At 38.4% G+C, this 26,719-nt stretch overlaps 1 protein-coding gene across 4 annotated transcripts in view; it reads left to right on the top strand.

The window, feature by feature from the left end:
- Positions 1-26,719, top strand: part of LOC131225464 (protein BTR1) — a 59,333-nt gene that overhangs the window by 16,006 nt on the left and 16,608 nt on the right. For all 4 annotated transcript variants that reach the window (XM_058220992.1, XM_058220991.1, XM_058220990.1 and 1 more), the window contains exons 2-4: positions 860-1,098; positions 1,179-1,285; positions 5,024-5,217. In XM_058220992.1, coding sequence (XP_058076975.1) covers positions 860-1,098; positions 1,179-1,285; positions 5,024-5,217 — 540 coding nt within the window. The remainder of the gene's footprint in view (positions 1-859; positions 1,099-1,178; positions 1,286-5,023; positions 5,218-26,719) is intronic.

The following is a 26,719-nucleotide window of genomic DNA, read 5'->3' as shown; positions in this document are numbered from 1 at the left end:
CCCATCACAGTTTGGGCGAACGGCTTGGGTTGTGGGTTTGCTCCCCACATGCTCGAGTTTGATTCCCCTCCCTATGGATTACCCGATGCACGTGGTTGGCGGGTGATTGCGTGCATCTGCAGGGAATAGTCTCGCCTCAAAAGGGGGTGGGGACACCCTATCGTCATAAAAAAAAGAATGCAAGGGAAATATAATGCAAAGTGCTATTACTTGTTTTGAAATACCTTTAATAAGATGAAAGGTATTTCAAATGAATGATCAGGTCAAATTGAACTTAATTAAATGTAGTGGTACTGGCTTCGTGGTTTTAATTCTATTCTTGTTAGTGAACTCCACCAAAATGTCTTTGGCTATCCTTCGTTGGTATATCAGAAGACTAGTTATTGAGGCCATGTTTATTTATGTCGATTGAATACTTCTCCTGCTCAGAGTTTTGAATAAGAATGGGTTTTCATGTTTCTTCACTGAAAAAAATGGTTTTTTTTTTTTGGGAAGGTGGTAAAAAAATGGTTTTGATATTTGGAAGGCTGGTCCATGTGACGGTTTCTTAACCTCTAAGTCAAAGGTTCGAGGAACTGGTGTCAACATGTTAAAAAAAATGGTTTTAATATTTGTAATGTAAAAACTAACCTTTATACTCCAGTAGTTTATTACTTTCTAATCTTTATGATCTGTTTCTTTTAATTTTTTGCATCTTTAAATGGTCCCACCAATTGCATTTTGCTTACTACATTGTGACTCTCTCTCTCTCTCTCTCTCTCTCTCTCTGTCTTTCTCTCTCTCTCCGTCTTTCTTGCATAAATACCAGCTTATTCCTCTTGTACTAAAGGCTTGTTCTATGGATGATTTCTGTTGTCAGATGATAAGGAGAAGCCTACATATATTAGGTTCCTCGTTTCAAATGCAGCAGCTGGGTCTGTCATTGGAAAGGGTGGTTCAACGGTTACAGGATTTCAGTCACAATCTGGTGCTCGCATTCAATTGTCCCGCAACCATGAGTTTTTTCCAGGAACATCTGACAGGATAATCATGATAACTGGAACATTTAGTGAAATAATAAAGGCAATGGAACTCATCCTCGCAAAATTGCTAAATGAGGTAGGTTTCTACCTAGCTTTTATTTACTGTCTGTGTTTATTTCTGCATTAGTCATGGAACTTCTCTGTTGTATTGGGCAGGCACGTGCTGAAGATGGTGACGATGTTGACCCTCGATCAAAATTGAGGCTCATTGTTCCAAATAATTGTTGTGGTGGCATAATTGGCAAGGGAGGATCGACCATCAAGTAAAGATTGTGTTTTACTGATTTTCAAATTTTAGAAACATTCATTTTGGTGGATCTTTTGTATTCTATGCATTTTATATCTTTTGGGAATTCTACTTTCTTCCCCTAAATATCTACATTACATGTATTTGTTATAATCCCATTTTCAGTTGTTCATTGAGAAGTCTTGTAGGCATTGTAAATTGCTTATTTATTTATTTATTATCTAACCGTGTAACATGCCGAAGTTCAATGTTAGTATCCAGTAGGACAGTACTTTGAATTAGTTGGACTAAATATGTTTGTGGCCCTTTAAGCAAATGGAAGCAATGCCATCATCTCTTAATCTTGCATGGCACTCTTAATACATATTGTATGCAAGTGCAGGGACTCCTAATTTTGATTTTATTTGGTGTCCTGTTGGGATTCAAGAGTGGTTATGTATGTTGGTAGCAAGGTTGCTGAACAACCAACCCAGGGCTAGTGTTTTGAGGACTTGAATATTTAGAACAACTGAACAAAGTTCATGTGGTTGAAACTTCAGCAGGGACAAAAACACAAAAGCAACAATCAGGAGTTGAGCTTTCCACTGGAAAATAGGGACAGGTAACATTTTTCTATAAATCTAGAAGGATAAGTGATTTGGGATGTCGATATTTAGAAAAAAGCACATCCTTCAAAAAAAGAAAAAGAAAAAGCGCTTAGTGTAGCTACAACACTACGTAGCGCACGTAAATCGTGTAAATCCGTTGTTGCGTATGCTACAGCTACGTGGTGTACTCTACAAGGGTCGTAGCATACGTTACAACTACATAGTCTGTAGCATATGCTACACTATATATATTTAAAAAGTTTTCTTAAATTATAAGATTTGAGCTTTTATGTAAAATGGTGGTGACCCATTCTTTTCATACATGGTAATGATGTTGGGCTATGAGACCATCGAAATAGTGGGTACCATTGTAGATGGAGAATATTTATACTTTTAACCATATTAGACAATCATAACCGTCTAATAATGAGTCTCCATGTGTACGGTTGTAGTTATGCCATATCATAAATAGCAATGAACTCATATTTAAACAAATATAAAAGTTTTAACTTAAAAGAGGGCTTTCGAAAGAGGGTTTTTATTTTTTTCTGAAAGATTTCTAAAGAGGGGCTTTTGAAACCCTAGTTAATGCAGGCACTAGATCCCTTTCTTTGATTTTCTCGATCCACAAGGTCATTAAAAGGGGGATTTCGGCCGATTAGCTGACCCTATAAGAATCTCCATTTGCTTATTTTCAAGATCATTGTAGCTCAAATGAAGGAGAAAATCAAAATTTCTCCTTTCACATATTCGTAGTTATGAAGCTAAAAAATCCTGGTTTATTTATTTATTTTTTTGTTGTTGTCGTTGTTGTTGTTGATTAAATCTCTTCTCAAGCTTGATAGAGGTACGTTTTTGACCCTTAATATTTGTTAATGAGTACTTTTTTCATTTCAGATGAAGGTTTATTGTTTATTTTCAGTTTTTTCAAAATTTTAAAAACTTTTAGGATGTCGGTTACTATGCAATGTTGTCCGATAGGGTTTGCTATCCATTTTTCTTCTTCTTCTTCTTCTTCTTCTTCTTCTTTTCTTTTTTTTTTCTTTTTTTTTTTTTTGCTATTTTATGGGCATGTTATGATGTGTGCATGGTACGTTACTATGCAATGTTGTAGGATAGGGGTTGCTATGCAATTTTTTTCCTTCTTTTTTTCATTTTTTAATTGGCCCGCTGTGAGGCATGTGTGGGGGGGGGGGGCATGCAGCTCATGTTTCTTCAGAAGTGTTTGGGTAGCGGTGCATTGTTTTCTATAGTGTGACCCACTGTGGTGTGTGTATGGTATGGATTAAACTTGTTTAGTCCATTTTTTAGGCGTTTTAATAATTTTTTTGTCTTTTTTTTTTTTTTCCCGTACTGGTTATCACATTTTTCCCGTTTTTAAACTAAAAAATAGAAGGATCATGTAGCTTACGTTACATGCTATGTAACTTACGCTACACGCTATAGACGGCTGAATGCTACGCAACACACTTCCGTTATTGAAAACATTGGCACAATGTTCGTATCATTGAAACTTCATTAGGGATGAAAACACTAAGGCAATAGTTGGGCATTGAGCTTGGAAAATAGGGACAACTAACATTTTCTATAAATCTGAAAGGATTATTGTTTTGGGGATGTGAATATTTAGAACAAGGTTTGCATTGTTGAAACTTCACCAGTGATAAAAACGCTAAGGCTACAATTAGGCATTGAGCTTTTCACTGGAAAATTTGGACAACTAACATTTTCTATAAATCTAAAGGATGTTAGGTGCTCATTTGTTGATTGGGGAAGGTTCCTAATGGCAATGGGGTTCTAGGTTAAAGTCATGTTTGAGGGACTTCACTTGAGCCATCACTCAATTCTTTTTAGCCAAGGACAACATATGAGAAGTTGTACAATAAAAAAATGGAAGTACTTGGTCAATATTAATTTTGAGGAGTTGTTAGGGAACTTTGAGAGTGGTCCATCAGTCTTCCTCTCAATGACAGATCCATCCTCTCAACTTTCCTAGGCCAATGTTGCTTCGTTTTGGGTATTCAGCCTTTATGGCCGTCTCTATCTCGAGGTGTATGGGTTTTTTCTTTTTCCTTTTCTTTTTCTCTCTTTCCTTTTGTTTTTGTCCTCCTTGGGCCCCCTGTGTTTGTGTTCTGTTTTGTTTTCTTTCTAAAATATTTATCCTTCAATTTTTTTTAGGAGAATGAAAACCTAAAAAGATGAATTTCTAGAATGATGTGAAAGAGCATGAATATTGGCTTGAATGCTGTTTATCGCTACATTTCGGATCTTTGCCTATGTTGTAGTGGTTCATTATTTTTTATTGGATCTTTGTTGAATAGCCGTCAAATGGAACACTAACATCAATAACTAACAAGACAAATATACTTTCTTGTTTTTTTGCTGTAGATAAAGTTACTAAACATTTCTTTTAGAAGGTTTTGTGTGATTACTAAGGGCTATATACTTCTGGCATTGTTGGATTGTTTCGAGATTGAATGGTGCTCGTGGCACAATTAGATAGGATGATGATGTCCCTTGGTCAAGGTGTTTCGTAGTGGTAACGGTGGGCGTAACGGTGCCGGTGCCCATCGTTACGAATGCATTGAATCTGCATAACGGCCAATACGGGGGGCGTAATGGATGATACGCCTCTGTATCCATTGAAATTTTCTTTCCTAAAAACAATATGAAAAAAATATCAAGAAAATTTGGAAAATTGTAAATATTCTAAATATGCATTCATTTATAATTTTGGACATGTTTATGGTAGTTTAACGGTCTAGTCTTTGGTGAGAATGTTGTATCGGGCTGTTTGATGAATTTATGAACCTGACAACCCGATATTGACTGTAAATCTTTTATATTTAGTTAACTAACTATATAATATCAACATGAATTTATTAGAATGAATGTAATACCAAAACATCTCATATTAGCCCCATCTGTGATTTAGGTATACCACATGATTGGAAAGAGTGTACAGGCAATGCTCACCCTCTGCCATTTGTTCAACTTATAAACCAACGTAAATGAAATCTTCTGAAATAGATGCTTGAATATATTATCGGTTGTCATTTTTTGTTCTTTGGGATGTATTATTATCTGAGATTGTATTTTGTTTAAAGTTTCTTATAACATTAATTTGTATGTTTAAAGTATTAATATCTGGGTTTCTATTTGAGCAGGTCATTTATTGAAGATTCACAAGCTGACATCAAAATATCCCCACAAGATCATAATTTTGTTGGCTTGAATGATAGGCTAGTGACGTTGACAGGGTGTTTAGATGAACAAATGCAGGCCATCATTTTGATCCTTTCAAAGTTAACAGAAGATTCTCACTACTCACAATCTATATATGCTCCTTTTTCATATGCAGGTGTGTCGCCGTTTAATTATTTCCCATCGTTTTGATGCTGTTGAAAATTTTCTGCTTCTTCCTCATGGTTGGTTAGGCTAAGACTTGAATGTTCTATGTTGCTTCATTTATATTTCTTGATCTTGACCTATGTTGTTATGCACTTGATGTTTGTGATTTATGTACACCCTTTAGCCCCATAGTTTAACTGGGACGTGCGTTCCTGCCCTTGAAATACGTGGATAATGGCACTGATTGTTTCAAGAGTGGTGCAAGTATTGGGGACCTTTTTCTACACACTGGTTTTTAAGCCTTCCTAATATGGATAACTTTGATACTTGAAAAAAATTATTTAAGGAAAATATTAAACCTAAAGAAATATGGATTTGGATCTACTGTTTCATCCCATTATGTGAATTACAACTACGATAATGAGTTTGAACTAAAAAAATTGGTACATTGAGTCTGCCTATAATGGGTTTGAATTATAAAAATTGCTACAATGAGTCTGTCTCAGAAGATAAAAAGAACTATGATGAGTCTAGACTCGGGAAATTACACCAAATGTTTCCCATGGAAGAGACCTTACTTTCGTTAGCAAACAAACAAGGCCTTGCCAAAAGGTCTTCCAATACATTGCTTGGGCATAACATATGTTCACATAATCAAGTTTGGGAATGCTGATATGCATATGACAAACTAAAAGTCTAAACCATTTATAAATGTGAAAATAAAGCAGGTTCAGGGCGTGTTACACAAGTCCACTTCCTTAACAGGATATTTGTGCCCACAAAAGATAGTATTTTGTTCTGCATATAGGTTGATCATTATCACTTACTGTTGGATACAAAGAAGCCAATAGTTTCTTTGTTGCTAATCTACTACATATGGCATTGTTCGATTGGCTAGAAACACCTCCAGTGAAACATAATTTTTGAAAGAGCAATCACTGATTTCTTTCTTGTGATAGAAAAAACAACCTAGAAAAAATAGAAAATGTCATACCAAGAGTTTGAAATGTAGTAGGAAATGTCTGAAAGCAAGAGTTTGGGTCAATCTACTAATTTCTTGCTTCTATAGACAAGTATTCATTTTCCATAAATCATGATCATCAAGCCTTACACCAACTAATTGGGGTCAACTTAACTGATCCTATCACACCATTCTAGTCAAATCATATCCTCAGTTAAACCATAGGTCCTTGAGTGTTTTCTTACCACATCCCATGTCCCTTTTGGGTCTTCACTTTGCCCTTTTCAAGCCTTCAACTTGAACTAACTCATTCTAGCTAGTGTAGTTCTTCATCTCCATTGCTTATGGCTAAACCATCTAAGTCTCCTTTCCCTCATTTAATTACCTATTGGTGCTACTCATAAGTTCTGCTGAATGCATTAATTCCTAATTCCATCCTCGTCTTGTCTTGCTACTCATCGATCTCAACATCATTAATTTTTCTATGCTCATCCTATGCATAGGTTGTTCCTTGACTTCCCAACTTTCTGTCCGATAAAGCATCATTGGTCTTCTAGCTATTCTATCAAATTTCCCTTCAGTTTCATTGGTATTCGATGATCACATAAACTTCATAGGCACATCTCCGCTTCATCCAGTTAGCTCGGATTCCATGAGCAACATCCTTCTCAATCTCTTTGCTCTCCTAAATTATTGACCCAAGATATTGAAAATGGTCATTTAGGGGTTCTTCTTGGTCAAAAGACTTATCTTATTCCTCGTTTTTACTCTTTAGTGTTACTAAAATTGCATGCCATATACTTTGTTCTTGTCTGAATAATTTTATCATTGTTAGATTCTAAAGCATCCTCCATAATTTAAGAGAGGATTCTAAAGCATCCTCTCTCATCTCGTCAATCAAAACTATGTCATTTGCAAACAATCTACACTACAAATCTCTTGATGGAAATGGCTCGTTAACTCGTCCATAACCAATGCAAGAAGGTATGGGTTCAATGTGGATCTCTGTGCAAGCCTACAGTAGCTGGAAACTCACTTATCTTTCTACTGGTAGTCCTCACTCCGCCTACGGCTCCATTGTACACATCCTTAATCATGTCACTGTATTTTCTTAAAAATCCTTTCCTAGCATCCACGAGATTATTTCTCAAAGTACCCTATTTTATGCTTTCTCTGAGTCAATAAAGAGTGTGGAGATCCTCTTCTCCTTATATTTCTTCATTAGATGTCTAAGTAGGAAAAAAGCCTTAGGCCCCGTTTGTTAAATCTGAAGTCTAAAAACCGAATCTGAAATCTGAAGCCTGAATCTGAAATCCGAAGCCCGAATATGAAATCTAAAGCGAAAAAACTTGTTTGATAATTATGGCTGAAGTCTAAAAATTAAGTATTGAATTTGAAATAACTTGTTTGTTAACAAACATCTTAAATGTCTGAAATATGTTAATTTGACACATTTGGCCTTATCTCCCGATTGGAAATGTTTTACATTATAAAGAAATTATTTTTTATTAAATGAAAATAAAATCATTATATTTAATTCAAATAAACTAAAATACTTAGTAGTAAACTAAAATATCATTATTCATAACGCCCTCAATTCCTCTTAGCGGGAAGATTGTCACTATGTATCGTGTAGGGTTGAGCACCAGAAGCAACAAAACCTTCAAATAAGGCCTACCTTGATGTTCATATGCTATCCAAATTGTTTATAAGGTCATTCCCAATTGGATGAAGTGAAAATACCTAAAATATAGCTTGATACAAAACTTTTATGGCCATTGCACACTTAAGTATTTTATAAACTTCAATTTTAGTCACACGTCCTTAAATGACCTGGCAAAACGGATGGACGGGGTGGATTTGTAGGAAATCTGCATTCGGGTACTTCTTGGATGGAAGCGGATTGGCTGGTGTACCACACATCAGCTATATAGCTGCTGTAGGTATGTGTTGTGTGAAAACGAGCACTGACGCTTCTCGAGCTCTGAGTTGTACGAACGGTTCAAAGGAGATCAAAGTTACATGGGCCCCACAGTGATGTATTTATTATATCTACATTGTTCATCTATTTTTAGAGATCATTTTAGAGCATTATCCAAAAAATGAATCAAATCCAAAGATCAGATGGACCACCCCATAAATAGCAGCAGAGATAATGATTTTCACCATTAAAAAATTCGAAGGGCCACCATAAGGTTTATTTTCCAACCAATATATTCATAAGGTCACAAATACTTGTATGAAGAGGGAAAAAAAAAATCATATTGATCTAAAACTTCTATGACCCCAAAAAGGGTTTCAGTGGTAAACGTTCAATCCCCTGCTGCTTTTTGCAGTGTGGTCCACTTGATAGTTCGATATGTTTTATTTTTCGTCTCAGGCCTTAATACGAGCTCGCCAAATGGATGGACAGTTTGGATATAACACATATCTCATGATGGGACCCACAAAACTTGTTGATGTCAATACAACTGCTATATAGTTGGTGTGAGGTACACCAGCCAATCCGCATCCTATTTGGACTCGGATTAGCTATCGACAGGTTGAATAGTGAGATTCGCTACCGAAGTGGCGTCACCAAGTTATGTGGGCCCGCTATGATGTATGTGGGCCCCACTATGATGTATGTGCTTTATCTACACTGTCCATCTATTTGGAGATTTAATTTTAGGGCATGAGTTAAAAAATGAGGTAGATCGAAATATGTAGTTGACCCCACCACAAAAAACAGTGGGCAGATTGATGCCCACTGTTGAAACGTTCCTAAGGCTCACCGTTATTTTTTTTTGAAATCCAACCTGTTCACAAGTTAACACAGACATGAAAGAAGGGAAAAAACAAATATCAGCTTAATCAAAAACTTTTGTGGCCTATTTAAGTTTTTAATGGTGGGCGTCACTCTCCCCACTGTTTTCTATGGTGAGGTCCACTGGAGCTTTGGATTTGACTCATTCTTTGGATCTTTACCTAAAATTATATTTCCTAATGGATGGACGGCGTGGATACAAAACATACATCATGATGGGGCCCACATAACTCATAACTTGGTGATGTCACTTCAGTAGCGAGTCTGGCTACTCAACTTGTCAGTATCCAATCTGCGTCCGCGGAAACAGATTGACTACTCCCCTGCCACTAGCCAATGGCTCGTGGTTAGTGTTATGTGGGCCCCACCATGATGTATGTGTTTCATCCATGTAGTCCATCTATGTTTCTAGATCATTTTATGGTATGAGACCAAAAATGAGGTATATCCCAATCTCAAGTGGACCACATTACAGGAAAACAATGTTGAATGAACGTCGACTATTAAAAACTTTTTGAGGGCCATAAAAGTTTTGGATCAAGCCGATCTTTGTTTTTTCCATTCATCTTGGTCTATATGACGTAATCAACAGATTGGATGTCAAATAAACAGTACATTGGGCCTTAGGAGAATTTTAATGGTGGATATCCAATCACTATTGTTTTCCTGTGGTGTGGTCCACCTAAGATTTATATTCCTCTCATTTTTGGTATCAAGCCCTAAAATGATCTTTAAAAATGGATGAATGGAATTGATGGAACACATACGTCATGGTGAGCTCAGAGAAGTGCCCCATGTTAAAAGTTGGGATGTGTATAACGCAAGAGAGAATCTCTCTCGCAGAGGATGATTTTGGATTAAATAAATAATAATCACAGAGCGCATTCTTCATTCCCCATTAAGCTAGACTCCCATCACGGAAAATTTTCAACATAAAGGACTCCCATCACGGAAAAATTTCAACATAAAATCATGGAGTGCTTTCCTTCTTATGCATTAAAAAACACCCCTAAACATGGAATATTTTCCAAATTCCGCGTTAAGTACAAAAATTCAGCGTTAACAAACAGGCCCTTAGTGGAGATCCTCCTCTCCTTATACATTGTATAATCATGCCTTGATCTTTACTCGGTCACTCTCTCCCACAGTTTCATAATATGGCTTTTAGTTTAGTTCCATGATAATTAGTGCATCTCTGTATGTCTCCTTTATTCTTATAAGTAGTTCATCTTGCATTTTCTGTGTACTTTCAAACTTCTAGTGTTATTCCATCTAGTTCGAGGGCCTTTCTTGGCTCCCATCTTTCTTAAAGCTTCTTTCACTTCATATATCACAATTCTAAGGAAGTATCTATGGCATCTAGGCCGATGTGCATGGGGAATGAGGAGTCGATTGACCATCTTTTTATCCATTGCCCTTTCGTCAAGTTAGTTTGGGACTATTTCCTTTCTTCGTTTCATATGGATTGGGTCACGCCAAAGATTGGAAGATTTGTTATGGGCTTGGCATGGAGGAGACATTGTAAAGGCTCTGAAAGTCTTATGGTGGTTGCTCATCATGGCCGTGTTATGGGTTATTTGTGGTTCCAGAAATGGTCATTGTTTTTGGAACGTGGAAGTGGGGTGAATGAGGTTATATCTAAAGTTTAAAGGCCAGCGTCGGAATGGGCGGTTTATGTAAAGGTGGTCGAGCTGCCCTCCCCCTCTAGTTGCTTGTTAAAGTTTTTTTGGGCCTGTTTTCTTTTCTTGCTTTTGCGAGCTTCTCAATAAAATTTCAGTTATCTCTAAAAAAAATAAAAATCTATGGCATCTAGCTTTATTTGGTTAATGATCTTCTCAACCTAAGCTCTGAGAGTGATCGTCATTCAACAAGTTCTGGAAATATCTTCCCACCTCTCATTGATCTCATCGTTCTTAACCAATACCTTCTAGTCATTGCATTTAATGCATTTAACGTGATCTAAGTCCCTACCCTTCCTCTCATCTTTGCAAGTTCAAAGATATCTTACTCACCTTTTGTTCCTAATATATCATGAAGGCCATCATAAGCCTTAAGTTTGCCTCACCACTTTCTTAGCATTCTTTTTGATTGCTGTGTTGTTCTAAACTTTCCTGGTTTCTAGTCTTTCTCTAGGCTTTAAAACATGAACATTTCTTGCTAATTGCCTTTTGTACATTGTTATTCCTCCTCAAAGTTTCCTTATATGAGTGGCTTTTCCCTTTAGGTACTAAAACATCCTTCGCCACTTTCCTCGTGCACGAAGCCATCTCACGCCACATAGCATTAACTTATTCCTTGACATTTCACTTTCATTTTTCTATCAATTTATTAGTGAATAACATTGTTTCTCTCCTTTTAAATTTCACCATCTCGTTTTTGGAACACTTATTAGTTTTACTCCCTCTTCCATCTCTTTATATAGATATCCATAACCTTTTACTTATGTTGCATTGTCATTCTCTCTCCTTGTATAATCTCACAATATGTACTCCTACAATATTTACATATTGGTCATTTTGTCTTCCTAAGTTGAAAGAAATTTATTTGGCATGTATATGATTCACTTCTGAAAGTTATTAAATGTTCATATTTCTTTTTAAAGTATTGCTTGCTAGAGCTAGATCATAAGCTATAGGAAAATCGAGGATAGCATCCCAATTTTGTACCTTCTCCTAAAACCATATCCTCCATGCACCATCTCATACTCTCCATTCTCTTTTTGTACATGACCATTAAATCTCCTCTTACAGATATCCTCTCTACATTTAGAATTTATTGCATTAGTCCATGAATTGTCTCTTGATACCATCCTTCGATCCTACCTACGACCATTCGCACTAATGAAATTGATTATCTCTTCTACCCTGACAAGTTTTAGTAATGAAATCCTGTCGCATACTTTCTTAATATCTACAAAACCGTATCCTTTAAATCTGTGTCTACCACTATCTCTTACCCATTTCTACTGTTGTCTTTTCCTATATATCAAATTTTATATGCATCAATTTCTCAAAATTTTGGTCCTTTCCACTCAGTCTCCTGAGCACAAGCTATGTTAACTCTCCTTCGTGCAATAGTATCCATTGATTTGTACTCTTACCTGTTGACTTTCATACATTCCATGTGCAAGACGAATCCTATTCTCCCAGACTAGGTTCTTTGCCCATGTTCATAAAAACATGCCGCTGGAATCCTTGCCTACTCACTGTAACTGGCCACTATCACTACTCGTCGCTTCTGGGGGACGCTCCAGCCAACCCTTGTCCATTTCTCCTTGCATCCGGGTTCCGATGCAATGCATTGCCTGCAGGAAACGTGACAGCATGATGCTGAAATGTTATATTTCCAGAATTCATGATAAAAGTTGTGGCAAAAGTTCCACACCGGTTGCCAAAAGTTCCATGCCAGCTGCCATCCTAACGCTGTCTGGCAATGAGAGCACACAACTCCCTCTAATATGTTAATCAGAAATAAGAATAGATGAACATAACTGAATAAAAAAAACTGAAGTCATATAGTTCTAATTAAAATCATTAACTGCAGGTCTTAACTAGTTGATAATCTATTGATAGAACCATACAAATCACACAATATTCATCTTAAGCCCAGTAGCTTACATGAGCATTGCAATGACGATAAGTTGCTCTCGTTTTTTTAGAAAATCCTAGCAAAAAATTAAAAAAAGAAAGAAAGTAACAACACTACTGGTGATTCTTTGTTATGTGATTGTAACAAAATAGGTGATTATTATGAGGCCTTTTGGAGTCTCTATATCTCAATGAAAATCATTTCTTGTGAAAGCGCTTGTGAGTTTGTCAAGTGCTTTGGCTTGGGAGGTTGACATGTGGGCTTGAGTCCTATCCCTACTAGGATGAATACGTCGATATTCTCATTGGCTATCCTACATGTAGACAACAAGCTCAAAATAGACATGTATGATGCAAAATGAAATTAAAACATGGTGTGCTACCTGAGTTTGTGACAAATCTCTTCATGATCCAAGTGTACACTGGCCGCGAGAAGAAATTGGACCCCACAATTTGTTCAATCATTAAGTTAGTCTGGTAGTGTGGTGGTTCCACAATGACTGTCTCCAGTCTTCTTCTTCTTCTTTTTGTGTGTGTGTGTGTGTGTGTGTGTGGTTTGATGGAGAAGGTGGATCAGGGAGGGCATTTGGACTTCTCGATGTTGGTCAAAGGATCATCGAAGGGATTCTTCAGGGGGATCGACAGCATGGTTTTAAATATTAATATCGGGGCATGGCTGATGTATATAGGATATTTAAAACTATCTTTGAGAAGTCTGTGCAAGGGGGAACCACTCTTCTTCCTTGTTTGCTGCGGTTTCGAGGCCCTTGGGATGATGCTGGAAAATCCTAGAGAGGGTGGAAAACATAGCAGACACTAATTTCCATGTATCTCATTTATAGTTTGCAGATGATGCAATTTGTCTGGTAATGCAAATACGCACCAAATTGCTAACCTATGGAAGATTTTGAGGTGTTTCTAGGCCGTATCAGGGCAAAAACCTTATGAAAACTCAAATTCTGGGAGTGAGGATGTAAGACAAGGAAACAAATGCTTATTGGCAGTGCTGGGGGAAGGATCACGCTGCTTAAGTTGGCAGTGGTGGTTTTGGGTTGCTGCTTGTTAAGTTCTTTCACATGATTATAAGAAAAATCTTGGATTGGACTTATTTTTAGGATCCATGTGAAAATGTGGCTGTGCACCTAATAGACTGGGTGGATCTGATGCACATTCTCCCCCATGTGGTGCTAGGTTTGATGTAGGCACAAACTCCATATGACTATGTGTAATTAGTGTAGCGCAGTTTTTTGTGAGGAGTGAGAGAGATGGTCGGGTGGACCGGAATCGTCTACAATACGTGGGTAAAACCCCCAAGCTCTAAGGGGCCCATCATGTTTTATATGTAAATCCACTTTGTCCATCAGGTGAGAACCATTATTTTTATCATATATTAGCCCCATTTGGTGAGCCACACCGATGTGAACAATGTAAAAGTGCTCCTAAAACCTCTAACTTCATATGGTGTGGCCCGGACGATATTCGGACCAGGATAATTTTTGCATTTTCACTTCATCCTAGTGAGTTACATCTGATTTACTGGTTTGATGAAAGATGCACACCATGGGCGCCCAACACAAACCACAGTTTGATGAGATACACACATGTTTGGATAATGTAAGTCGGTCCAGATTCAAAGGCAAAAGTTTCGGCGTATTGTATTCCAATACATCTGGAAGCATTCGAGCAAACCTCTCTGGTTGAACCTTACCTAGAGGGGTTGAGCCTTGTGGGTGGATCTTTCATGAGATCCATTGTCCATCAGGTACACTGCTTCATTTTAACCATTGAACCTAGAAATCATGATAATCCAAAACGTAGGGAGGCCACATTGTAGGTAACTGTTGGGATAGAACACCCACCATTAGTTTTGTGTAGGGCCCACTATGGTGTTTATATGCATCTGATCCATTCATCTGATGTGCCCCATTAGGATGAAAGAATTACCGAAACTCACAGTATTCCAAAACTCAGGCGGGTCATACCATATGAATTTGAAGGTTTTAGGTATAATTGTTTTGGGTTGGCCCACTTGAGTGTTGAATCAGCTTGATTTTTGGGAATAAGGATAAACAAAGGGGTTTTGTACTTGATGGACGGAGTGGATTTCATGCATGTTAAGTCATTCCCCCAAATTAGAGAAAGTAACCTAGGTAGGTACTTAGCGTGAGGAAAGCGAGCATTCTCCATTCCAGCTGGGTGTTTGGTCCTCTGGACCTTAGACTTGATACTCTGGCATCCAATGATGCTTGATACGCAGGCACTTAGATTCTGTGCAACCCACTATCACTAACTCAATTTAAAGTGTTAAACTAACCAACTCGTGGAACCCATTGCCACTAAGTCACAGTCCAAAAATCAGGTTGATGGAACAATCCTAGCCTCTGATTTGTGGACATTTGTTTGTTGGAATTTAACTGTTGCATATTTCTTCTAACGGCCATGGCTGATGGGTAATAAAAAAGATGGGAAGCCACTTTTGACAGATCTGAACTGTTAATCACGTGGCCCACCCTCCAGAATGGTAAGAACTTCCGTATCCCATCTCTTGTCCATCATTAAGGTGGGGGTCAGATGTTATTGGGAAAAATTGGACGATTAGAAATGGTAGTTTCATCATTTTCAAATTATAGGTTAAAAACTGGCCAAGTAAAATAAAGTCAAACCCAAAAATGTGGAAGTTGACTTCTAAACTTTATTGTTTGGGTGGTTTTGTCTAATTAGGCCAGCAAGTTGGTGCCTTTGCATAAAAATCCTTTTTTTTTTTTTTATAAAGTAATTGACAAGTTCATGATTGCTAATTGAGCAATTAGTGGATTTAGCAATTAACGCTAACCAAAACAACTCTAATTACATAATTCAAGAATTTGACAAATAAAAAATTGCCAAATTCATGAATTTGGTGCCCATCTAAGCAAGCCCCAAATATATATATATATATATATATATATATATATATGTATTTGGGGGATACAAGTCATACAGTAGCAATAAAAAGGTGCGTATGAAGAGATTCTTATTATTTTACAATGGCTAATTATGCTCTTTCGAGAGTGGATTTTTCATGGTGCACTTTGGAGGAGTTGGTGTGGGATTGGTTAGTCTCTTGGTGGCATTATTGGATTGTTGTTTGCGAGGTCTTTGGATTTGGAGGTTCCCTTTTGTAATCGTGAAAATGCTTTATTTTTTCTTTCAGAATGCTTTTTCTTTTTGAGTTGCAAGAGGGTCACTCGCTCGTGTGGCTTTCTCGATCTTTGTATCTTTTTCCCCTTCTAGTTTAATCAATTGTGACCTTTCAAAAAATAAAAAGTCCACATTCATCATGTATGTGGGGCCCACTTGAGAGGACCCTCCTGGGTTTTTGATTAGATAAACTTTCTGGTTGGCCCACCTGAAACATCTGTGTGGCTATGTAGAGGTGTCTGGGCCTAAAACTCATGTCCTTCCATTGTAAGAAAGAAAGAAAAAAAACCGGGCTTTTGCATGCACTCAATTATTTCCTTCTTTCACAGAAACTAGAGAATCTTGGGCTGATGACAACTTGTGGTGTGTTCAATTTCATGGAAGCCTTCAAATTTGATTTTTCTGAAGAAAGCAACGGTTTCTGCTCTCTCTCTCTCTCTCTCTTGCTCTTTCATCTTAGACCGTTTGGCTGTTTATTTTTTGAGGGCCCTATGTCTCACTTTGAAAACACCCATCTTCCTGGCTTTACTTTTCAAGCACCATTTTCCATTGGAATGACAGTGGGAGAAGGGCAATGAGGGCCAAAAGAAGTTTGACTAGAGAGCTTAGGATATGTAATTCCGAGACCACCACCTTCAGGCTTACACACGTCAGCCCACCCCGTAGGGTGGTCGTTAGATCCACCTCATAAGAAATGCTTCATACATTTTTCAATGATGGTCATACAACCTTTTGGAAGCAAGAAAACATTGCTTTAAAAGAGGTGGACACTTGAGATAGTAGACTTAATAAGCTCCCGACACCCTGCAAATGAAAGGAGGGATATTTTCCATCATCCCAGCCTCTTGGTGAAATTATCAAAAAGGGATCAGCAATCCCTCAGGTGAAGTCTAGTAGAGGAAAGGGGAAGACCCAAATATCTAAATCCCTAGTCTAGGCATTGATCTATATCACTTCAGAAGAAACAATGTAATAGTACCTACTTTTTCTCGATTCCTCTTAAAAAACCCGCAAGCTTCCCCATTAATAATAACAGAAAAAGATGGGTTTAGAATGCAAACTTTAATCCACTCAATCCATTTCGTAGGGAAGTTCATGGTCTCAAGGGATTTGGAAAGGAATTCCCAACTGACACGATCGAAAGCCTTGTGCAGATCTACTTTAATACACATCCTAGTAGGCCCTGAGTCCAAATGAATCCCATGAATCAAATCATGGCTAAGAAGGATATTGTTGGATATGTCCCTCCTCGGGATGAAAGCCGACTGGGATTGACTTATGATATGAGGCATGATAGACTTCATTCTGGCCACAGGAATTCAAGCTATAATCTTATAGTGCTCATTTGTTAAAGATATAGGTTTGAGATCATTGGAGCTTTAGACTTTGTTAGACTCGAGAATTAGTGGAATAAAAGTGTTCTTTACTTGATTTAAGAGAGGAGAAGAATAAAAGATGCTAGAAATGGCTTTGCAAACATCAACTAGCAGACTTTATAAAAGAGCATGGAAACCATTAGGCCCAGGGGCCTTTTATTGGAACTAGCCAGCTTTATTGCTTTTTTATTCTCAACCTTGGAGATTGGTTTGCAGAGGCAGTCTCCTTGGACATCTGAAAATTTGGTAATATTATTAATAAAACTTTGATCGACTTTAGACGGAGTACTTGGGGCAAGGACTTTATGAAAGTGATCAACTATGTCTTCCAGTGTAATTATGGTCTTTTGCATTTGTAATTTCTGAAATTCTAGAAGACGATTGCTTAGCCTTAATTAAAGTGTAGAAGAACTTAGAATTTTGATCACTAAAATTGAGACAAGAAGATTGAGCTTTTTTGCTTAAGCACGTATAGCTCAAGAGCTTGGAGATGGGCAAGATCAGGTTTTGCTTCCTTCTCAAGCTTCAAATTAGATCGAGAGGGATTAAGTTGAATATCAGATTGGATGTTATCAAGCAAAATTTTTGCATTTTGAATTTGGATATGTTTACAGATGGTCTTGCCGTAAGCCAAGCCTTGAGAGCATTTTAACATATCCAAGTTTAGTGACTACAACATACATGGGAGTTCTTTTAACTTGTCTACCCCAAGCCTCTGCAATCACTAAAAACAAATCATCCATTTTGCACTAGTGGTTGAGGTATCTAAAGGGAGATCTAGGGCTCGGGGAACTACCACATTTGTTAATAAAGATGGGTGAATGATTTGAAAGACCAATGTTTAGATGAGAAGCTTTGTGGTCTGGCAAAAAAGCAAGGAAATTCGCCATGACCCTGTGTCCCCATGTCATGCCTCGAAATCCAGCACCTGGGTATATTCAACCCTGATTCCGTACCCGAAGGCATGAATTATGTTTTGTATATTTACATTTCATAATCCACAGATATATTGACAAAATGGTTCTCATTCATAAAATATAACAATCCAAAAATTTAATAATCAAACATTTATTTAAAGAAGAATAAAATATCCATGTTTCGACTATTCAAAATTATCACTAAACATATGTCATCGCTATACTTAATGTTTATTACAACTTATTTATAAATTGTTAAAGAAACAAAAATAAATAAAAGAAAATCTCTTTAAGCGTATCCTCAAGATCCTAATCCTGAAATTTTAAAATCCCAACAGAGTAAGCTGCGAAGCTTAGTGAGTAATCTCAACACAGGTTTCAAAAATAACCTCATATGATCTAAATAAAATGTACTAAAAGATACAATACCTATTTAGATAAAGCAACAAATGATGATATTCATAAACGAGATTTTTCAATGTAAATTCTGAAATTAATAAATAAAATTAACATATGCTATAATCCATAATAACAAGTGCAGTTTATTCTTTTTAACACTATTAGTAGGATAGACAACAAACCTACCATATATTGTTATACCATATATTGCTGTAATTAAAGGTTATAATTAGGGGATATAGATGCTGCTGTAATTAGGAGATATTATGCTGTAATTAGGGGATATAGATGCTGCTGTTATGCTGTAATTAAGGGTTGTAATTAGGGGATATAGATGCTGCTGTTATGCTGTAATTAAGGGCTGTAATTAGGGGATATAGATGCTGCTGTTATGCTGTAATTAAGGGCTGTAATTAGGGAATATAGATGCTGCTGTTATGATTAAGGGCTGTAATTAGGGGATATAGATATTGTAAGTAGGGAAAATGATTTCTATATAAGAAAAGGACCACTCAATTGAGGGTCATTGCGCAAATCTGACATGGTATCAGAGCCACTCTTTGCAACCTTGTCTTTGGTCTAATTTTCGTGGTTCTAGGCTCTGGTTTTCTGGGTTCTTAGGTGCGGGTTCTGGTTTGCATTTTTTTTTTTTTGGTGCATTTCAAGAGATTCTAGTTATGACTAACAACTCCAACTCAGAAGTCTTTCAAACTCGATTTACTGGAAAGAATTATGCTGCATGGGAGTTTCAGTTTCAACTTTTTATTATGGGAAAGGAGTTGTGGGGACATGTTGATGGGAGTGATCCAGCACCTACCGATCCTACGACGTTGGTTCAATGGAAGGTGAAAGATGCTCGCGTGATGACTTGGATTCTTGGGTCTATTAATCCACTGCTTATACTCAATTTAAGGCTGCACAAGACGGCTAAATTGATGTGGGAGTACTTGAAAAAGGTCTATCATCACGATCATTCCGCCCGGCGATTTCAGTTGGAAACTGATCTTGCTGCCTATTCCCAAGGTACACTCTCTGTTCAGGAATATTTCTGTGGTTTTCAGAATCTTTGGGCTGAGTTTTCCGACATTGTGTATGCCGACGTGTCGGCCGAGTTCCTCTCTGCTGATCAAGCAGTCCATGAAGTTAGCAAAAGAGACCAGTTTTTAATGAAACTAAGGCCAGAATTCGAGTATATTCGCTCCAACCTGATTCATAGGGATCCTTCACCATCTCTTGACGTGTGTTTTGGAGCACTTCTTCGAGAGGAACGTCTTCTTACTCAATCTTCGCTTCCGCAAGAGAATGTTGTCGCATACGCTGCTCAAGGCAAAAGGAGGGTTCGAGACATGCGTACAGTTCAGTGCTACAGTTGCAAAGATTATGGGCATATTGCTGCCCATTGTGCTAAAAAGTTCTGCAGCTACTGTAAACAGAAGGGGCACATCATCAAAGAATGCCCAACACGTCCTCAAAACCGACCCGTGAATGCTTATCATGCTACTGCTACTGGCCACACTTCGGATGGGGTAACCAGCACTCAAAATCTTGCTCCAGTGTCATCTTCCACTGCTGCTACACCTGCCCTTACACCAGAAATGGTGCAGCAAATGATTGTATCGGCATTTTCCGCTTTGGGGCTGTAAAGTAAGGGTACTATACGTACTATACCCTCTCAATCTTGGCTTGTTGACTCCGCTGCATCCAATCACATGACCAGTTCTCCTAATATGCTTAGCAATATTCGTAAGTACACTGGTTCTTCTAATATTCAAGTTGCTAATGGCCATCGTTTACCGATTACTGGGATTGGTGATATCACATCATCACTTACTAATATTTTTGTATCACCTGGGCTTGCTACGAGTCTTATCTCGGTTGGACAATTAGTGGATGATAATTATAATGTTCAGTTTTCTCGTGATGGTTGTCATGTGCAGGATCCGGTGTCGGGGAGGACAATAGCGAAGGGGCCTAAAGTTGGGAGACTGTTTCCATTATACTTTTCCATTCCTAGTATCATTTCTTTGGCTTGTACTACTGTCTCCAATAATTGTGAAGTATGGCACAAACGTTTAGGCCATCCAAACAATGTTGTTTTATCTCATTTGCTGAATTCTGGTTCATTGGGAAAAAAAGATTCTTCTTTGTCTCATGCTTTGTCTTTGGATTGTTCTACATGTAAAATCGGAAAAAGTAAGATTCTTCCCTTCCTTTCTTCCGGGAGTAGGGCAAAGAATTGCTTTGACCTTGTTCATAGTGATGTATGGGGCATTACTCCTGTCATTTCTCATGCTCATTATAAATATTTTGTGACATTCATAGATGACCATAGTCGGCATACTTGGGTATATTTTCTGCGCTATAAGTCTGAAGTCTTTGCTGTTTTCAAATCGTTTCTAGCATATGTTGAGAATCAATTTACCACTAGCATTAAGACTTTACGAACTGATTCTGGTGGAGAATGTCTCATGAATTTCTTTGTCACAAAGGAATTGTTTCTCACTGCTCGTGTCCTTATACGCCTCAACAGAATGGCGTGGCTGGGCGCAAAAATCAACATTTGTTAGATGTTGCTAGGACCTTGTTACTTGCATCTTCTGTTCCTCCTAAATTTTGAATTGAAGCTTTAGCTACAATAGTATATTTGATTAATAGGTTGCCTTCTAAAGTGTTAAATTTCGACTCTCCATACTATCATCTGCATAAATAGCACCCTAGCTTTCTTGACTTACACACTTTTGGCTGTGTCTGTTTTGTGCATCTACCTCTGCATCAACCTCACAAACTCTCTGCGCAATCTGTGCAATATCTTTTTGGGATATAACTTATCTCAAAAAGGATTTGTGTGCTATGATGCTTCTTCCAATAAATTTCATATATCTCGTAATGTCGTTTTCTTTGAGCATTAATATTTCTTTCCTAGTTCTATTACATCATTTCCTGCAGTTTCTGTTCTTCCTCACTTTGATGATTTGATGTGTCCTCCTGATCGCTTCGAGCCTGGTTTTGTGTATGAACGCCGTCGACCAACTCTACCCCTTCCTGAGTCTGATCTGCCACCTGATCCCGTTTTGCATCCTCCTCGACGATTTGGCCGTACTTCTCATCAATCGGATAAGTATGGTTTCCCTTATACCTCCTTCATGGCTACCTTATCAACTGTGTCGATTCCTAATTCCTACTCACAAGCTGATAAACATTAGTGTTGGAGAAAGGCTATGCAGGAAGAACTTCAAGCTCTTCAAGAAAATCAGACTTGGGACATGGTCCCTTGTCCTTCTCATGTCAAGCTAATCGGGTGTAAGTGGGTTTTTTCTGTGAAACTTCGGCCTGATGGGTCTGTGGACTGTTATAAGGCTCGTTTGGTTGCCCTTGGTAACCGCCAGGAGTATGGGGTTGACTATGAGGAGACGTTTGCTCCTGTCGCTAAAATGACCACTGTGCGTACTATTATTGCCATCATAGCCTCTCAGGGATGGTCCCTTTGCCAAATGGATGTGAAGAACGCATTTTTTCATGGTGATTTACAGGAAGATGTTTACATGACACCTCCTCCTGGCCTCTGCTCGTCGTCAACGTCGAATGTGTGTAAGCTGAAGCGCTCTGTATGGTTTGAAACAGGCTCCCCGGGCTTGGTTTGATAGGTTCCGGGCTACTTTACTTTGATTTTCTTTCATCTAAAGCCAGTATGATTCTTTGTTGTTTCTTTGTACGACTTCTGTTGGTATCGTTCTTCTTCTAGTTTATGTCAACGACATTGTCATCACTGGGACTGATTCTGCCCTCATTGATCAACTCAAGCAACATCTTCATGATTCATTCCATATGAAGGATCTTGGTCTTCTCCGGTATTTCCTCAGTTTGGAGGTTCAGTTCGATTCCTCTGGGGTTTTCCTGCATCAGCATAAATACACGGAGGACTTGATTTCCTTGTCTAGTTGGCAGGAGTCCTCTTCAGTGGATACCCCTTTGGAAGTGAATGTTAAGTATAGACGTGAGGAGGGGGATCTCCTTCCTGATCCCATGGTGTTTCGACAATTTGTTGGTACTCTCAATTATCTCACTATTATACGACCTGACATTTCCTTTGCTGTCCAGCAAGTCAGTCAATTTCTGCGGTCTCCTCGCCACCTTCATCTTGCCGCAGTCTGCCGAATTATTCGATATCTCCGAGGTTCCTCTCACCGTGGCTTGTTCTTCTCTACTGGTACTCTTCTTTGCCTTGTGGCTTTTAGTGATGCTGATTGGGCAAGATGTCCTGATACTCGCCGGTCTGTCACTGGGTGGTGTATGTTTCTTGGTGATTCACTTATCTCTTGGAAGAGTAAGAAACAGGATCGTGTTTCCAAATCTTCGACCGAGTCTGAGTACCATGCCATGTTGGCAGCCTGCTCGGAGATTACGTGGCTCCGTGGCTTACTTGCTGAAATAGGTTTTCCTCAGTCTACTCCCACTCTTCATGCTAATAATACGAGTGCTATTCAGCTCGCTACCAATCCCGTCTATCACGAGCGTACCAAACATATTGAGGTGGACTGCCATTTTATTCGAGAAGCTGTTGATACTCGGGTTATCTCTCTTCCACATGTCTCAAGCGACTTTCAGATAGCGGACGTTTTCACCAAAGCTATGACACGACTACGTCATCAATTTTTTGTTGGCAAATTGATGCTTCTTAATCGACCAGCATCAATTTGAGGGGGGATGTTAGTAGGATAGACAACAAATCTACCATATATTGTTGTACCATATATTGCTGTAATTAGGGGATATAGATGTTGCTGTTATGCTGTAATTAAGGGCTGTAATTAGGGGATATTGATGCTGTTGTAATTAGGAGATATTATGCTGTAATTAGGGGATATAGATGCTGCTGTTATGCTGTCATTAAGGGTTGTAATTGGGGGATATAGATGCTGCTGTTATGATGTAATTAAGGGCTGTAATTAGGGAATATAGATGCTGCTGTTATGATTAAGGGCTGTAATTAGGGGATATAGATATTGTAAGTAGGGAAAATGATTTCTATATAAGAAAAGGACCACTCAATTGAGGGTCATTGAGCAAATTTGACAAACACCAGGGCCAGTTTACACCGGTTGGCTAACACCCGCGCCAATACAGTACCTAGCCTGGCAATGAGAACCTCTTGCGTGCTATGCTCACCCATCCAAAGGGCACTTGGTGAGGGACCTATTTATACATTACCTGGTTAGACTACTATCCTACCGAACTTGACAACAGAAACCTTTTGCAATCCTGATATGCTCACCCACCAAAAGGGTACAATAGAGATTACAAGAGGCAACAGTTGGGATTTTGGGACTTTTAACCCAAGGGTCTTGATCGCCCTACCTATTTACGCTTTAGGGATTTTCAACCCAAAGGACTTGATCGCCCCACCTATTTTCCGGTGTTCCAAAAACTATTTTGATGGTGCATGGTTTTAATAATTTCATGGACCAAAAATAATAAATAAATAAATAATCTTTCATGATTGTTATTCCTTGATTGAATTTATGATATGTGGTGTACATAATTTAAAAAAAGATGTTAATCACTATAAACCATTCGTACATGTAATCAAAATCCCATGTAGAAAAGTAAAATGCAACATAATCCATTAGATTAAAGAGTCTGAAAAAACTCTATATGAATTCAAAATTTCTGCAATAAAAAAATCTAAATAGTGTTTTTTTTTTTTTCTTGTAAAAAAGTAAGAAAAGAATTATCAATGCATGGTTAACAATAATCCAAATTTAATGTTGAAATAAAGCATGCTACTTAAAATAAAGGCAACTAAATAAATAATAAAAATCCAAATGACATAATTAAAAATTTGGTAAATAACCACAAATAAATAATCAAACAGATAAATAATAACTAAGATGAATCATTCATATAAAATAAAAAGAATTTTAAAGGCAATTAAATGAATTTAATTCTAAGAAATAAATAACAAAAAAAAAGTAAATAAAATTCAAGTGAAACAAAACTCACTTTATAAACTCTTTTTTCTCTTCCTTTTTCTCTTTCCTCTTATATTTCTTTTCTTTTCTTTTCTTTTCTTTTCTTCCTCTCTCTCTCTCTCTCTCTCTCCACCCTTCTCACTCCCTCTCTTCACGTCCCACCCTACCACCACATAACTTACTTTCATATCTTATTTATACTAGTTATTACACACGTGAGGGGAGTGGCAATGGTTGTTGCTTCCTTTTTCATATCTTTTAGTCACGTTTTTTTTTTTTCCTTTTGTTTTTTTCAACGTGGGCTGATTAGTGCACACATGCACCATGCATCTCATGTGTTCCGCATGCATGTGCCACATGTATGTGCATGCCACACGTGTGATAGGTGTGTGTGTGTGCGTGCAACATGTGTGAGAGGTGTGTGTGCATGCGGTTGTTGTACATAGTGTGAGATTTGTGATGCATGCATGGATGGATGGTGTAGATGGATGGACGGATAAACATATGGTAAGATGGGCTATTGTGTGACGGGTGGTTGGACCGCCAAATGTATGTATGGATTGAAGGTGATATGGACGGATATGATGTGAGGATGGGTTAAATGAAAGAGTGATGAACGGTAGCTTCTAAAAGAGGTAATACGCACACATTTGGTATGGACCCCACATTAGGTATGTGGTCAGATAGAAAACTAGAATTGTGGGTGGCCACATGACTAGCAAAATGGACGGTCAATTTAGATGGATGACAAGCGTGTTGGCGATTTTCAACATATTGACGGTTAGATGGATGTTTCTTTGGATGGATGGTCAGATACATGGTTGAATTTATTAATTAATGGATGGTTGGATTTGGATATGTTCACAACGGTTGAGATTAGATAGGTTGATCATGTAGATCAATGGTCATATTCGATTAGTTTGGTACGTTGATCAACGGTTAAAATTGGACGGTCAAGATTAATTCAGGTTATTACACCCCATCCAATCTACAAGTTATCCCATCTTTGCTGACACTAGAATTAGACCAAAAGAAATAATTACCCATAATAGTGATATCGTCAATTGCTGCCACATTCGACGATAGTTCAATTCTTCAATCTACGCCATTTTGGGAGGAGCTCTGCCTTGCTTTTCTCTAATAAATGTAATGCAATTTAGATGACCAACGATCATCCAAGGGCAATAGAGATTCCCACCAATTGATAAGAGGTCTTCCCATAGATGCCTTCTAAACAACACATCATTTGAGTGATGCATAGACCCTTGTGAACTGTAAATGCCCTGAAAACGAAGTGGATTTGAGGGAATAATGAATAATCTGGTCAGTAATTTTGATAGCATTAAGGGAGATATTATTGTTCTAGGATATGATGATCCTACATTAGGACAGGTAGATGAAGAGACCACTGTAGGCGCCCCAAGTAGAGGTGGGCACTAGACCACTCGATCCGGCTAACTCAACTTGTCCGACCCGTTCAGATTTGACTCGACCTGAACCGAATGGGTGAGTCGGCTCAAGCTGAGTAGGCTTCGCCCAATCCGAACTCAAACCGAGTCAAGTTTGAGTTGCCCAGTAACTCGACCAGACTCGACTTGACTCGAAACTCGATCCGGTTAGACTTGACTCGATCCGAAACCGGACTCGACTTGACTCTCTAACTCTACTCGCTGCACCCTACCCCAACCCGATCCCAAACTCTCTCTCTCTCTCTCCCTCCCTCATCCTCCTCTTCCAAGCCCGACAACCACCCACCACCATCACCCTCCTCCTCCTCTCTCTCCTCTCCACTCCTTCCCTCCCTCATCCTCCTCTTCCAAGCCCGGCAACCACCCACCACCATTAACCTCCTCCTCCTCCTCTCTCTCCTCTCCACTCGCTTCCTCTCTTATCTCTCAATCCGACTCGGTGCCAACTCGACCCGACTCGGTGCTTTTGACCGAATCGGACTCAGTCCGGATCAATCCAGGCCAGACCGAACTCGGATCGAGTCAGGCATGCTGGACTTGGTATCGAGTTCGGGTCAGGCCTATTTCAAAACCGAATTGAGTCGAGTTAGCCCTAACTCGGTCTGACTCAACTTGATGCCCAGCTCTAGCCCCAAGGGGCATGCAATTTTCTAAGTGAAACTTGTGACATTTCTTGCACGCCAACGGTTTCCAAGATTCCACGTGTTGGTTAATAATGATGCCTCTACTAGCAATTTCAATTGAAGGTGGTAATGGTGTGTCCATCCCCACCTCTTCTTCATTTTCTTGATTTGAAAATCCGCCTTATTTATGGAGAAGGTTAGTCCGACTAGAGCACACGGCATGTT

This window comes from Magnolia sinica, chromosome 14 (genome assembly GCF_029962835.1).
Source record: "Magnolia sinica isolate HGM2019 chromosome 14, MsV1, whole genome shotgun sequence".
Classification (NCBI taxonomy): Eukaryota; Viridiplantae; Streptophyta; class Magnoliopsida; order Magnoliales; family Magnoliaceae; genus Magnolia; species Magnolia sinica.
This window is presented reverse-complemented; position numbering and strand designations above follow the sequence as displayed.